General features: G+C 45.0%; 1 protein-coding gene across 1 annotated transcript in view; it reads left to right on the forward strand.

The window, feature by feature from the left end:
- Positions 1-10818, forward strand: part of ATP8B3 (ATPase phospholipid transporting 8B3) — a 57622-nt gene extending 46804 nt beyond the window's left edge. The window contains exons 23-29 of the mRNA XM_063289193.1: positions 658-928; positions 2439-2662; positions 4192-4275; positions 5338-5589; positions 7646-7772; positions 8233-8363; positions 9784-10818. Coding sequence (XP_063145263.1) covers positions 658-928; positions 2439-2662; positions 4192-4275; positions 5338-5589; positions 7646-7772; positions 8233-8363; positions 9784-10146 — 1452 coding nt within the window. The 3' untranslated portion in view covers positions 10147-10818. The remainder of the gene's footprint in view (positions 1-657; positions 929-2438; positions 2663-4191; positions 4276-5337; positions 5590-7645; positions 7773-8232; positions 8364-9783) is intronic.
- The last annotated feature ends 1999 nt before the right edge of the window (positions 10819-12817 follow it).

Here is a 12817-nt window from a genome sequence, read left to right on the forward strand (position 1 = left end):
ATAGTTAAAATACAAAATGGCACAATTTACCCCAAGTGATAAAAGTTTATGTTTTGTGGGAGTTAAAAAATAAAATGGGTGCCTTAAGCTCTTGCACAGTTCAAGAGGTCCATTTTGAGCCATAGATTCTCCAATGTCCCCTGACAACAGTCAAACGTTGGGCCATGCTCACGCCTGGGATAATTTGGGGTTATTATTGGTCAGCAAAAGCAGTATTTGATGTCTGTATGTAGCTAGCTGGCCAGGCTTTGCCAATTCCATCTTATATACTGAGTGCAACCTCTATGTGCTGATGCTTATATAGGGCCAAAGGTGCATTGCCCATGTCCTAGAGAGTAGAATATTTGCAGACTTCCCAAAAAAATTCCTGAAGGAAAGAAAGAAATCCTGTGGGCAGGGGGATATTCTAAAGAGTCAAGAGGAACCTTCCCAATAGGAATGGAGCACTCTGAGGTTACTCTGAGTTCTCATTGGGGAAATAGTAAACCAGGATGAAACTGATAGATGCAGAAGGAGGCAAGTTTCCATCTAGGTGGGGAAAAGTCCATGTTTTAATTAAGGGACCTTTGACTGCTCTAATGGCTAAGGTAGGACAGCTATAATCTTGGACAAGGAAATCAGACCCCTGGGTTATGTCTTGGTTTCCTCTCTCCCCAGGATAAAATCTTTCACATGGAGGAGGACAAGAAAGCAAAGAAGAAGGAAGGCCTTTTGGAATACTTGGGCTTTCAGAGAGCAGACACCAGCAAGGACCACAGGAACCACACTGAAAAAGCATTTGTGGAACTGGCCACCACCTGCCAAGCTGTGATCTGCTGCAGGGTCACGCCCAAGCAGAAAGCCCTTATTGTGCAGATGGTGAAGAGACACAAGAACCCCATCTCCTTGGCCATTGGAGATGGGGCCAATGATGTCAACATGATTAAAAGTGAGCCTCTGCCTTTCTTGGTCTCAAAGATACAGGCTTGGGTAGCCAGGTTATGATCTTAAACTGGCTTTCCTCAGCCAAGGGCCCTCGAGATGCACTGTGATTACACTCTCATCAGGACCAGCCATGAGTCGTTGGCTGTGCTAGTTGTGGCTGATGGGAACTATAGTCCAATACATTTGGAAGGTGGATTTAAACTTGCAGTTGATTAGATTTGCCTGGGTAAGGCGGAGGGTTTGGGGCTGGTCTGGGTCATGGCAGAACTGGACCCATGTAAGTGATGGCAGTGTCACCATGGAAAAATGAGCTTAACTTTTATAAGCACAAAGTCTTCATTTCTGTGTGGAAAGAGCTAGATTGGTCTTACAGGTGGGAGAGAAAAGAAAGCGCGCTAGAGAAGTTTGGGGTTGAGGACATGTCAGATTTGATTTTGGCTGCACACTTAGGGGCCTTTTTGTAACCATTATCCCAGCACCTTTTGGCACCTCGGGGGCCATTTTTCTTTGGAAAAGCTTCTAAGATGGATGAATTCTACCCAATTAAGTTTCTTTTAGAGAACTGGGGGATGTGACAGCAACTTCAACCACAGGGGGTCAACAAAATTAACAAGGTGGGCATGACCAGGCAATTGAAGCCCCACCCTTGTTGTGTCCATAAGATGTGTGCGACACACATGAAAAGGGCTTCAATCACCTGGTGGTTCCTGCCATTTTGAAATCGCCCCTCCCACAGATGCCCTGATCAACTCATCAGATTTCATCATGTGATGTTCCATGAGGCCCTTCAGTTTGCCTTGTTGGTGTCTCTTCTGATATGTCGATACTGTCTATGCCAGGGATGTGGAATTTTTTTCCTATTAAAGGCCATCTGCCCTGAGGTTTTATCTTTCAGAGGTCACATGGCCAAAGAAAGGGAGAGTGGGACCAGGGAAGACCCCCTTCTCTTTCCCTGTTTTTTTTTTTACATCCTCCTTTATCTCTGTACCCTTCTTGCTTTTCTTTTGAAGTCCTCAGGACCAACCTTGAAAAGCCCCACAGAACTTGGTTAGTACTTGGATGGGAGACTTCAGAAATCCCATGCCTGTAGGCTAGCTTAGAAGTTGAAACTCTTTCAGCTTGAATTTGATTGGAAGCTGTCTTTAGCTTTGTTTCATTTCCAAGCAGCAAGGAAGGGAGAACTTTCCCTTACAGGAAGTCTAAACAGATCTCTTGTTGAGGATTGTTTAAGAATTGGTCAAAGTTGCCTCAGGCTTCATAGTGACAGGGTTATCTACCTGGTTTATCTGGACAGGTGGCAGTTTTCCACTCTTTTTTGGCCTCTATCTGGGAACTGAAGTTGGGACGATATGCAAACAGGACTTGTAGTCGCGTTCTCCAGAGATCAAAATCTATCTTGCCCCATCCCCACCTCAGCCGGAAACTTTTCTGAGCTTTTCACAAAGCCATAGATAATTGCTGAAGTCAGGATTGAAATGTGGTCTAACGCTACCCCATCCTCATTTTCTCTCCAGCTGCAGACATAGGGGTTGGAATCAGTGGGCAAGAGGGAATGCAAGCGGTGCAGTGCAGTGATTATGCGCTGGCTCAGTTCTGCTATCTGCAGAGGCTCCTCTTCGTCCATGGCAAGTGGTCCTACCTCCGGATCTGCAAATTTCTCCGCTACTTCTTCTTCAAGACGTTTGCTGGCATGATGGTGCAAATCTGGTTTGCTTTCTATACAGGCTTCACAGCACAGGTGAATTTTAATTTGCCTCCCCCCACATCCCTGACTCTGGGCCTTTCAGTCTGCCTTTCATTTCTGAGCTTATGTGACAAGGTTCTCAGCATAAATGTCTTCTGAACTCACTCCATGGCCTTGGAACAGCCATGGTGCCTGCCAATGTGTTTTACCTGGGCATGCTTATGTCGGTTACCATTACAGGGCAAGGGAGAGGCACTGAGGCAGCCCCGTTTTGCAGAAGGCTTGGCAGGGCTCCTTGGAGGTTCTTTCAGGTTGTCTCCTTATGCAGATGCAAGCACAGCTGCATCTTCACCAGCAGTCCAGCAGAATTGTTGTTGGTGCTTGCATGCAGAGACAAAGCCCTTGCCTGGATTGGGGGGCCATGAAGATCATCACAGGGGATCTAGCTGCTGATCCTGTAATTTGTAGATGGACATCTAGCAATTATCCACAACCACTGTGGGCCTTCTCTGTGATGGCCCATGGTCTCTGGAATGTTATCTTCCCTGATATTCACGAGCCACCCGATTTTAGGAATGTGTGTGAATGCCATGCACAAATGTATTTTTCTTTTTCTCCTTCTGCCTCCTTCCACTGATTCCCCCCACAACCCAACAGACTGTCTGTGGTTTACACGCATACGGTAATAATACAGTGAAAACACCCGCAGTTAGGTTGAAAAGAAACATCACCGCCTCCTAAAAGCAAAATATCTACCAGTAATGCATGATGTCCACTCCTTTGTTTAAGCTGTCCAGAAGAATTCACATTTTAGGACCATCAGGCATAATTTCCACAGGGAGGCTGTTCCACAACATAGGCACAGCAGTTGAAAAGCTGCCCCTCCAACTTCGTGACAGCTGGGGACGCCCAGCTGTTCCTCCCCAGATGTAGATTGATTCCGTCTAGAGAAGGCCCTTCGTGAAATCAAGGTCTTTAGATTTCCTTTTCCCCTATGTACCTTTACCCTTATCATATATGGGATGCTTTTAATTTATTGCTGTTGCATTTGCTCTTATTTATTTATTTATTTATTTGGCTGCCCTTCTCACATTCGTGACTCTGGGTGGCTTACAGTCTTAAATATCATACGTAAAATCTTCTCCCTTTTCTTCTTTCTTTTTTTTAATGCATTTCTTGTGCACTGTGCTGACATATTTTAACCCAGTGTTGCTCGACCATGGCCGCTTGAAGATGTGTGGACTTCAATCCCAAGGTTGGGAAACACTGTTTTAACCCAAGAAGTGTATTAATTAGATAGATAGATAGATAGATAGATAGATAGATAGATAGATAGATAGATAGATAGATAGATAGATAGTTCAGAAGGGTTGAAAGAATGGAAGAAGGGCAAATCGCTGAACGGGTCCACTTCAGAAACGTAATCATAGGGGTGTGCAGGTTTTAAAGATTTTTCTGTTCTGATTCTGGATAATGCATTAATAGAGAACGTGCAGAGGAAGAAAATGACGGCCCTGGCTGTGGGATTCAAGGTGTCTTTCTAACGTTCTCTTTCCTTTCCTTTTCTTCCCCTTTCGCTTCAGCCTCTGCTGGAGGGCTGGTTCCTTGCCCTTTATAATGTTTTCTACACATCGTACCCAGTACTGTGTTTGGGCTTGTTTGAACAGGTATGTTTTCTCAGTGCTGCCCAATGTTTTAAAGATGGTCACTGATATATTCATAAATATCCTTCACCTCCCTAGGGCAAAAAAAAAAAAAATTGCACATCCCTGATTTAAGGACAGGAAGAAAAAGTCCACTTGGCCACAACCTCCAAGAGTGCAAAGTGTTTTTGGTGTTTTAGATGAGGATAGCTAGGTTTAGCAGAGCAAATTTCAGAGGACAACCATGAAGAAGGATCTGAAGACAAGTGGAAAGAAGTGGCAGTGTTTTCTTGGAAAAGAGACAAGCAAGCTTGGTTCCTCTAAACCAGTATTTCTCAATCTTAGCAACTTTAAGATGTGGGGACTTCAACTCCCAGAATTCCTCACTTGGCATGCTGGTTGGGGAATTCTAGGAGTTGAAGTCCACACATCTTCAAGTTGCCAAAATTGAGAAACACGGCTGTGTAGGAACTGGAGATCTGATTGTTACCTTTATACCTGCCATCACCAGCAGGGGGCAGCAGTATCCCTTTTTGAATAGGATTTTGTACCATATTATTTTACTGAGGCAGAGATGGGAAATATTTTACGCTCAACTATTGCCTTTTTTTGAGCAATATTTTCCATGGCTGAGTACAGAGGGTGCAGCGATGTTTTGATGATGTCATTGGAGAGGTAGTGTCAAATTCTGGCTTTTTTCTGCCATTGTTGGAGCGGATGTAAGGGCTAAGTAAGATAAGAGGTTAAGTTTATCGAAGGTTCAACCCATCTGTTTTACTTCTTATTTTGCAAAAAGCAAAGAAACAAAGATGGGAAAACAGTGCTACCATTCACTTGTTTGCTACCACGGTTCAATGGGTCATATATGGAGCATTTTGGGGGCCAATAGAAAGAAACAGGAGGGGGAAAACCACAGAGTTTAAGTTGCACCTCTGTTTTACAGTAATCTTCTCCAGTGTGACTCCCTCCAGATAAGTTTAATCTGCAACTGCCAGAATTGGCAGTCTGTTCTGCTGTTCCAAGAAGTCCTCTTCCCCCTTTCCTTGGCCTGATTGCCGTCTCTTGTTTCTCTCTTGCTCCCATTAGGATGTGAATGCCAAGAAAAGTCTGCAGTTCCCTGAGTTGTACAAGGCAGGCCAGAAAGACCTCTTCTTCAATTTTCGGACATTCTTTCTGTCCTTTGTCCATGGGTCTCTTGTCTCTTTGGTCAACTTCTACATCACCATGTGGGCCATGGGGGACAGAGCTGGCATCCAGGTCATTGGTGATTATCAGTCCTTTGCTATGACTATTGCAACCTCCGCCATCTTAACCGTCATTGCTGAGGTGAGTGTGCTTGTGTGGTGGTGGGGAAGTTGAGTGGGAAAGAATTTCTCCATGAATTCCTCTGGGAGTGGATTTAGGAGCAGATGCCTTCAAAAACATCCCTAAAGATGCAGCCCAGATATAGTCTGGAGTCAGGTGGCACCAAAATCAAATGAATAAAGAGCTGGCCCAGGATTGTGCATGGTCATTCCAGGAGGTGCTGAGAAAGGGAAGAAGCCTTTCTAGAAAGATCCTGCCTCTATTGCATTTTATTTTAATGCAATAAAAAAAATGCAAAAAGCTTTAAACTGGTACTTAAAAAAAAACAACCCATCCCATTTGTTCAGTCTTTCCCACATTTGCTTTTCTCCCAGAAGCTTTATTCTGGATCTTATGTTTGTCTCCCAGATTTTTTTTTTAAACTTGCACCTGCCCATTCTCTAGCTTAAAAAAATTGTTCTGGCAATATGGTCAGTAAAGCAAAGCAGATATTTGATATTCCATGAGGTGAGAGTGAATAGAAGCATAGCATTTTGGAGCTGGAAAGGACTCCAAAAATCAGTCTAGTCCCACCCTCTGAAATCTGTAGGAAAACCAGTTCAACCATCTTTGAGAACTGGTTGCCCAGCCTCTTCTTAAACTTCTTCAGAGATGGAGAACCTACAACCTCCATAGGTAGACAGTTCCGCTGTTGTACAGATCTTACCATCAGGAAGTTTTTCCTTATATTTATACAAAATTTAGATAGATAGATCCATTATTTCTATGGCCAGGGAGAAGAGTTCCTAGCCATCTTCCTGATGGCAGCTTTTACATGCCTGAACCTTGATATCACACATCCCCTCAGTCTTTTCCCCAGATCCTTCAGCCTTCAGTCTTCCTAGGTTACCCCCATCTTGGCCTACGGATATTGTGTGGTGAACTCAGTTCTCTTGAACCTGGTCTTCCTTCAGTGCAAACCTGAAGCTTCCTAGTTCTTTGTATCAGCTCTTTGGAGAAGTGACTGTCCAGTGGGAATTTGGTCCTTGAACAGGAACACCCCCGTCACTCCCAGGCCCAACCAGGAGCACCATCAGCATTCTGAGCACCTGCTTGGGAATGGTGGGGCTGTGTTGGGACTGCCATTTTTGCGGACCTCTCTGCCGTTATCAAGCAAGCTAAGTGGTTATCACTTCCTGCCCCACTTCCTTTTTTCTTTTTTTTCCAGAGACAGATAATTAAGGGGGGGAAATCCACATTGATGCCACCACTGCTGTGGACAGTTTCTAGGAGTCAGGGTCCTATTCACCTCCCATTTGTTTCTACTCGATTTCAGGGGGGGTGGGGGAGAGGTTAACCAAAACTGCCAGGGAGACAGAGAACCCAAGACCCATTTTTACAGAGCCTCTCTAAAATGTTGTCTTGGTCTCAGGACTAGCAAACCATTCCCATGAAATCATAAGCTGAACAAAATTAGTTTGACCGGGTCTATTTGATCCCTCTCAGGATTAGCTGACTGGGTCGATTGACTCCATCTTAACCTCACTTAACCCAGTTAAATATATTATGGGAACAGGACCAGCATGTCTGACACTGTAGTATTTATTTTAAAGCAATCTATTGCAGGGCATATGAGAGCCAGTTTGGTGTAGGGGTGAAGGCACCGGGCTAGAAACCAGGGACCAGGAGTTCTAGTCCTGCTTTAGGCCCAAAGCCAGCTGGGTGACTTTGGACCAGTCACTTTCTCTCAGCCTCAGGAAGCAGGCAATGGCAAACCACTTCCAAAAATCTTGCCAAGAGAAAACTGCAGGGACTTATCCAGGCAGTCTCCAAGAATCAGACATGATTGATCAGATTTTTTTTTTTATTATTATTATTATTATTATTATTATTATTGCTGCAGGGCATAGTATAATTCTTAAGTAGGAAATGAATGCAATGGAAGTGAGAGATTTTGCTGCATGCAACATGTATGCCCAGGTTTTACAGCCACTCTTTCCATTCTCCTTTGCCAGTTTTACCCCTCTCCTCCCCCAAATCAACCAGTTTTCCAGGCACAATTCTGACAGCGCCTTTTTTTCCTTCCCTCCTTGCACAGATCATGATGGAGATCAAATTCTGGACATTCTTCTCTGCTCTGGCCATCTTGCTCAGCCTTGTGCTTTACTGCCTTTTCACGTACATCACTCAAAACTTCCAAGCCTTTAGAGCTGCTCCCCTGATTTTCTCCTTTCCTGGTAAGGTGCCTCCAGATGTAACTGTCTGGGGTCTTCTCTTGCATGTGCAAATCTAGGCTGCAAGCTTGATTGACTCCAGGGGGGGATTGGGTCACATTTACAGTGTGGTTCCAAGATGTTAAAAGAAAGAGAATGAGGTAAATTTGATCCCCCATTTATTTTCTCCCAGCTTCTCCTACCTTAAAACCAAAATTTTCAATGTCATATTAAAAAGAGGTGCAGCGGCTCAAGAAGGGGGTTGGTTGGTCCATCCCTGAAGCCGGAAGAAGGGTTGGGCAGTTGTGGTTCAGTTACATTTAGATAATCTATCCACTGTCTTGACATGGTGTTAACCTGGTCATCAGGTCGAGCCATAAAATGGCATATTTGATTGTACACCACACTGTTATGCAAACTCAAGTTTCAGTTTTAGCAAGTAGGGTGAATTATCCTGCTCACAGCCTCCTCCTTTCTCCTCCAGAGGCCACCAGGAATGCTCTGTCTGACCCGACTGCTTTGCTTGTCATCTTGCTTTGTGTTGTGGTGAACACTGTCCCCTCCCTCGCTGTCCGTTTTGTGCGCAGCATCACCAGCCCCCCAACTCTGTCAGAGGTGAGTCCTGCTTTCCAGGGGCTTCGATGGGTCTGGTTGCAAGGGGAGGTGGAGGAGAGTCACAGAAGAGTGGCTTGATGAGCCAGATTGGCTGAAACGGTAGGCGTCGTAATGATTAGTATGTTGTGTGAACCCAGTCCAGTTTGTTTCTGATTCAGTGTATTATGTTAACGCAGAAGCTAGATAATTTTAGTAACCAGTTAGAGCAGGGTTTCTCAACCAGGGTTCCATGGCACCCTCGGGTTCCGTGAGGGTCACTAGGGTTCCCTGGGAGATCACGATTTATTTTAAAAAATTATTTTAAATTTGGGCAACTTCACATTCTTTATTTTCAGTTTAAGAACACTGTTAATGCATATAGACAGGCCTACAGTACACATGAAACGAATAGAATAATTTTGTAACTTCTGGCCTCTATTTGAGCCTGAATGCGCAGGGGTTCCCTGAGGCCTGAAAAATATTTCAAGGGTTCCTCCAGGGTCAAAAGGTTGAGAAAGGCTGAGTTAGATGCACTGTGCAAATCTAGCCTTGCTTTCTCAGGGTTTAGGGAGGAGTTGGTTAATAGGATGAAAGTTGGCGGCTTTTTCATTTTAGTAGTAGAGAGAACCAGTGAGCCCTGCAACACAGTGTACCAGGAAGGAATACCGCTACTTGGGTAACAGCCAGAGACGCCCTTGACCAGAGTATTCCATTCCATCCCTATTCCCTGTTTTCCATTCACCACATCCCAACCTACATTGGACACGAAACAAACAAACAAAAAAACAGAGATTCTTTCCAATCCACACTGATTTTGGTACCCCCATCTTTAGAGGTTCCCCAGCCTTCCCCCAATATGTTTTTTACTTGAGTAAAGTGCAGGAAATGGTGGCATCAAGCAGACCTTGGCTGACCTCAAAAAGCTAAGCAGAGTTGGATCTGAATTAATACTGATCACCAGGAAATGCCAGAGTTGTAGGTTAGGCTGGGGAGTTGACAAAATATCTGGAAGAAGCCAGTGGAAAACCAATTTGAGACTGTTGCTGAGAAATTGTCGAGGTCCAGAAAGTCACCAGCAAGGGTGTCTGCAGGGAAGGGCTCAGAAAGGTCAGGGTGATAGCCACACCCACGTGACACATATAAAAAAGGGTGGGGCTTTGGCCACATAGTTGTGACTGCCATCTGACTTCTTGAGCCCCTCCCTGCAGCCATCCCTGGTCACTAGGTTGATCTGGACTCGAAGAAAACTTTGCTTGCTAGGATAAAACTTTGGGTTCCCCCTAAAGCCCGCTAGTGACCCTGTTGTGGAAAGACGGTGCTGTTTTAGCCACAGCAGGATCGGCATGGCCAGGATGTGTTAACGCTTAATAGGAAGACTCTTTCCAACTTGAAAATTTCCTGTTGTAGTGAGCAATTCCCATGATGCCCTGATTTGAGGGAGTATGGGAGCTGTAGTTCAGGAAGGCTGGTACATACATTATACAATGATCCATCATCCTTCTTCCTTTTCTTTCAGACGTTGCAAGTCCAGGAGATGCAGAAGAAGCAGACAACCGTGGAGCTGATGTCTCATGCCAGCAGGAATTCACTCCAGAGGCATTCCAGCTACGCCTTTTCCCACAAGGAAGGGTACGCTGACCTCATCTCCCGGGGAGCCAGTCTACGGATCAAGGGTGTCCGTGTCCGCAGCCAACTGAATGGCTTTTGCAGCACCCACCTCCCTGGAAAAGACAGCCCACTGCCAACCGAAATCAACACTGCCCCTAAAGAGGCTTCTGCAGAGCAGAAGGTCCAACTCTCTTGAAGGAGACAAAGCTGCCAACCTATCACTGATAACAGGAATGGCCACTGCTGGGCCTTTATTCCCTGCCCTGCACAGGGATGACTTTTGCCCTGAACGCCATGATTTCTTCCTGAAACTGAGGACTGCCCTTGGCAGAAGTTTTCGACAGACAGTGTCTGATTGTAGTTTGTAAAATTCTGAATTCAAACCCTAGAGACACCTGTCTCAGACTTCATCGTTCAGATGTTCTCATCCTTTTTTTCCTGCCAGTATCTGAAGGTTTACTTCTATTTTGTGCAATAATCTTGTGAGTGATAACCTACTTTGGCTAGGTTTACCTAGAGATGGTGGGCAGTCTGTGTCTACCGGTAGGCCCGTGTGATCCTAGCAAAACAGTATTTGCTCCGGGTTCACATCTGGAGGGCTTTGCAGATCTCAATCTGAGGTCGCCTCCCCTAGACAGCCCCTGAAGTCTCTGCACTGTGCAGGGTAGCTCCTGGTAAAGGAAAAATCCTTGCTTGCAGAAAGCCACCATCTCTGATGGTGAAGATGTTACGGAAAGAGCAGATAGTAAGTGCTCAAAGAAAGGCATACTATACTTCTCTTTCACTGTCACTTGAAATGTGGTTCAGGTATATGTGCCTGGCTGTCAAACTGATTTGCAAAGCCAAGTCCGTTGTGCCAAAAAGAAAGCTTCTCTCCCAAATTGGAGAAAAGGCTACGCAATACAGCGCACGCTTTGCCATGATTACCAGTGAAAGGTCTCTGGGAAGTCCATGAATAGGTCACCGTGGCAATAGCCCTCCTCTGTTTTTTGTCCCCAGCGTCTGGTATTCAAGTTTCATTGCGGCTAACTTGTGAAATGCCAATTCATGTAATTTGAGAAAATAAGAGAAGTGCAGCTGGATCCAACAGCAGGACCATCTAATGTAGCACAAACGTTCAAACAGCAGGTCGGGAGATCTGTGGAAGTTCCCCAACAGTCAGTCCTCGTGCCACCTGCTTATTACCCAGCATTTGTATCTAGAGGTAGACTGCTCCTGTTTATGGAAGCTCTATTCAGCTATCATGTCCTTACAGGCAGTGGGCAGAGAATCAAAGTAATACTATGATGTAATTTTCAATCTGCTTTTTAAGATTTATTTTAAAAAGTGGATTTTAATCTACCTTTCCTGGCTGTGAGAAAGGTGAGCAGGATGTATTTTCATATTTCTTTTTTAAAAAGTGAACTTGTTCATAAAATTCTCTGCAAAGCTTTTTTTTTAAGAAAAGAAAACAAGTGTTGCGTAATGGATAAAGAACCAGCCTCCCTCCAGAAGCTGCTGAAATACAACTTCAAGCAACCTCAGCCACCATAGTTTGTGGTGAAGGCTGCTGGGAGTTGTAGTCCAGTAATTTCTGAAAAGCTATTAGTTACCCATCCTGTGTTGTATTATTTAGTTTGTGTTGGGTGCCATACTGAGTGGATCCTCCAGAGCAGTGTTTCTCAAACCTGGCAATTTTAAGATGTGTGGACTTCAACTCCCAGAATTCCCCAGGCAGCAGGCTGGCTCGGGAATTCTGGGAGTTGAAGTCCACACATCTTAAAGTTGCCAGGTTTGAGCAACATTGCTCTAGAGGGCATCAGAATGATATGGTTGGTGATACTTCTGCCAGTACAAGCTGCCTTCTGCTGGACAGAAGCAGCATGGCTCCAGGAATAAACCTGTAGGTCTGCAGGCCCCATGTAATGAATTTCCCCTTAAGCAGCGTGCAGAATTTGTCTGTGTGTGCTGTGTGGTCTGTGTGTGTGTGTGTGTGTGTGTGTGTGTGTGTTTGTGTGAGAGAGAGAGAGAGAGATGATGTATATTCCAGCTATGTTTTGAAAGCTGGGGCTTCCATTAAAATTGGGGTTCAATTCACGGGTGTTTTAACAGTTTTGCACAATCCAGCATTTCTAAAATAAAATTGACTCAGCACTTTGGCAAAGTCTGTCTGGTCTTGTCTGGTCTTGAAAATGATCTCATTCAAGCTGCCCTGTGCACTAGAATGAGGTTTTGCAGGATGTGAATATCCAAGTGCATGGGGCACACTCCATCTGCCCTTCTGCCATCTTCAACTGCAGGCTGCCCTTTTGCTCCTCCCAGGATGCTGTGTTCTGGGAGGCAGTTAGAGCAGGAAGTGTCAACCTGTCCAGGCTCCAAATAAAAGCGTCCCCGCTCTTGTTACCAGACCAGCATCTTCCCCACTACATCTCATGGGCTCTTGGGCTGAGAGGGAGGGACTGGCCCAAAGTCAGCCGATGAGCTTCTGCGGCTAAAAAGGGACTAGAACCTGGGTCTCCCTGCTCCTTGTCTAACATCTTAACTATGGTCTTCGACATGTCTGTCATTTAATGATGGTTCAAAGTTATGACAGCCTTGGAAAAAGTGCTTTACGACCTGTACTTGAACTTATGACCATTGTACCACCCCCACAGTCATATGATTGCAATTTGGGCACTTGGCAACCAGCTCGCATTTATGACTGGTTGCAGTGTTCTGCAATCACCTGATCACGATTTGCAACCTTTTCTGCCGGTTTCTGGCAAAAACTGGCAAAAAACGTCCCTTCAGGAAACTGGATTCGCTTAACGACCATCATAAAAATGGTCATAAATTCCGGTCCGGTCATGTGGTGAGTCGACTTATGACCGTAGTGACTTACAACAGAA

This window comes from Candoia aspera, chromosome 1 (genome assembly GCF_035149785.1).
Source record: "Candoia aspera isolate rCanAsp1 chromosome 1, rCanAsp1.hap2, whole genome shotgun sequence".
Taxonomy (NCBI): domain Eukaryota; kingdom Metazoa; phylum Chordata; class Lepidosauria; order Squamata; family Boidae; genus Candoia; species Candoia aspera.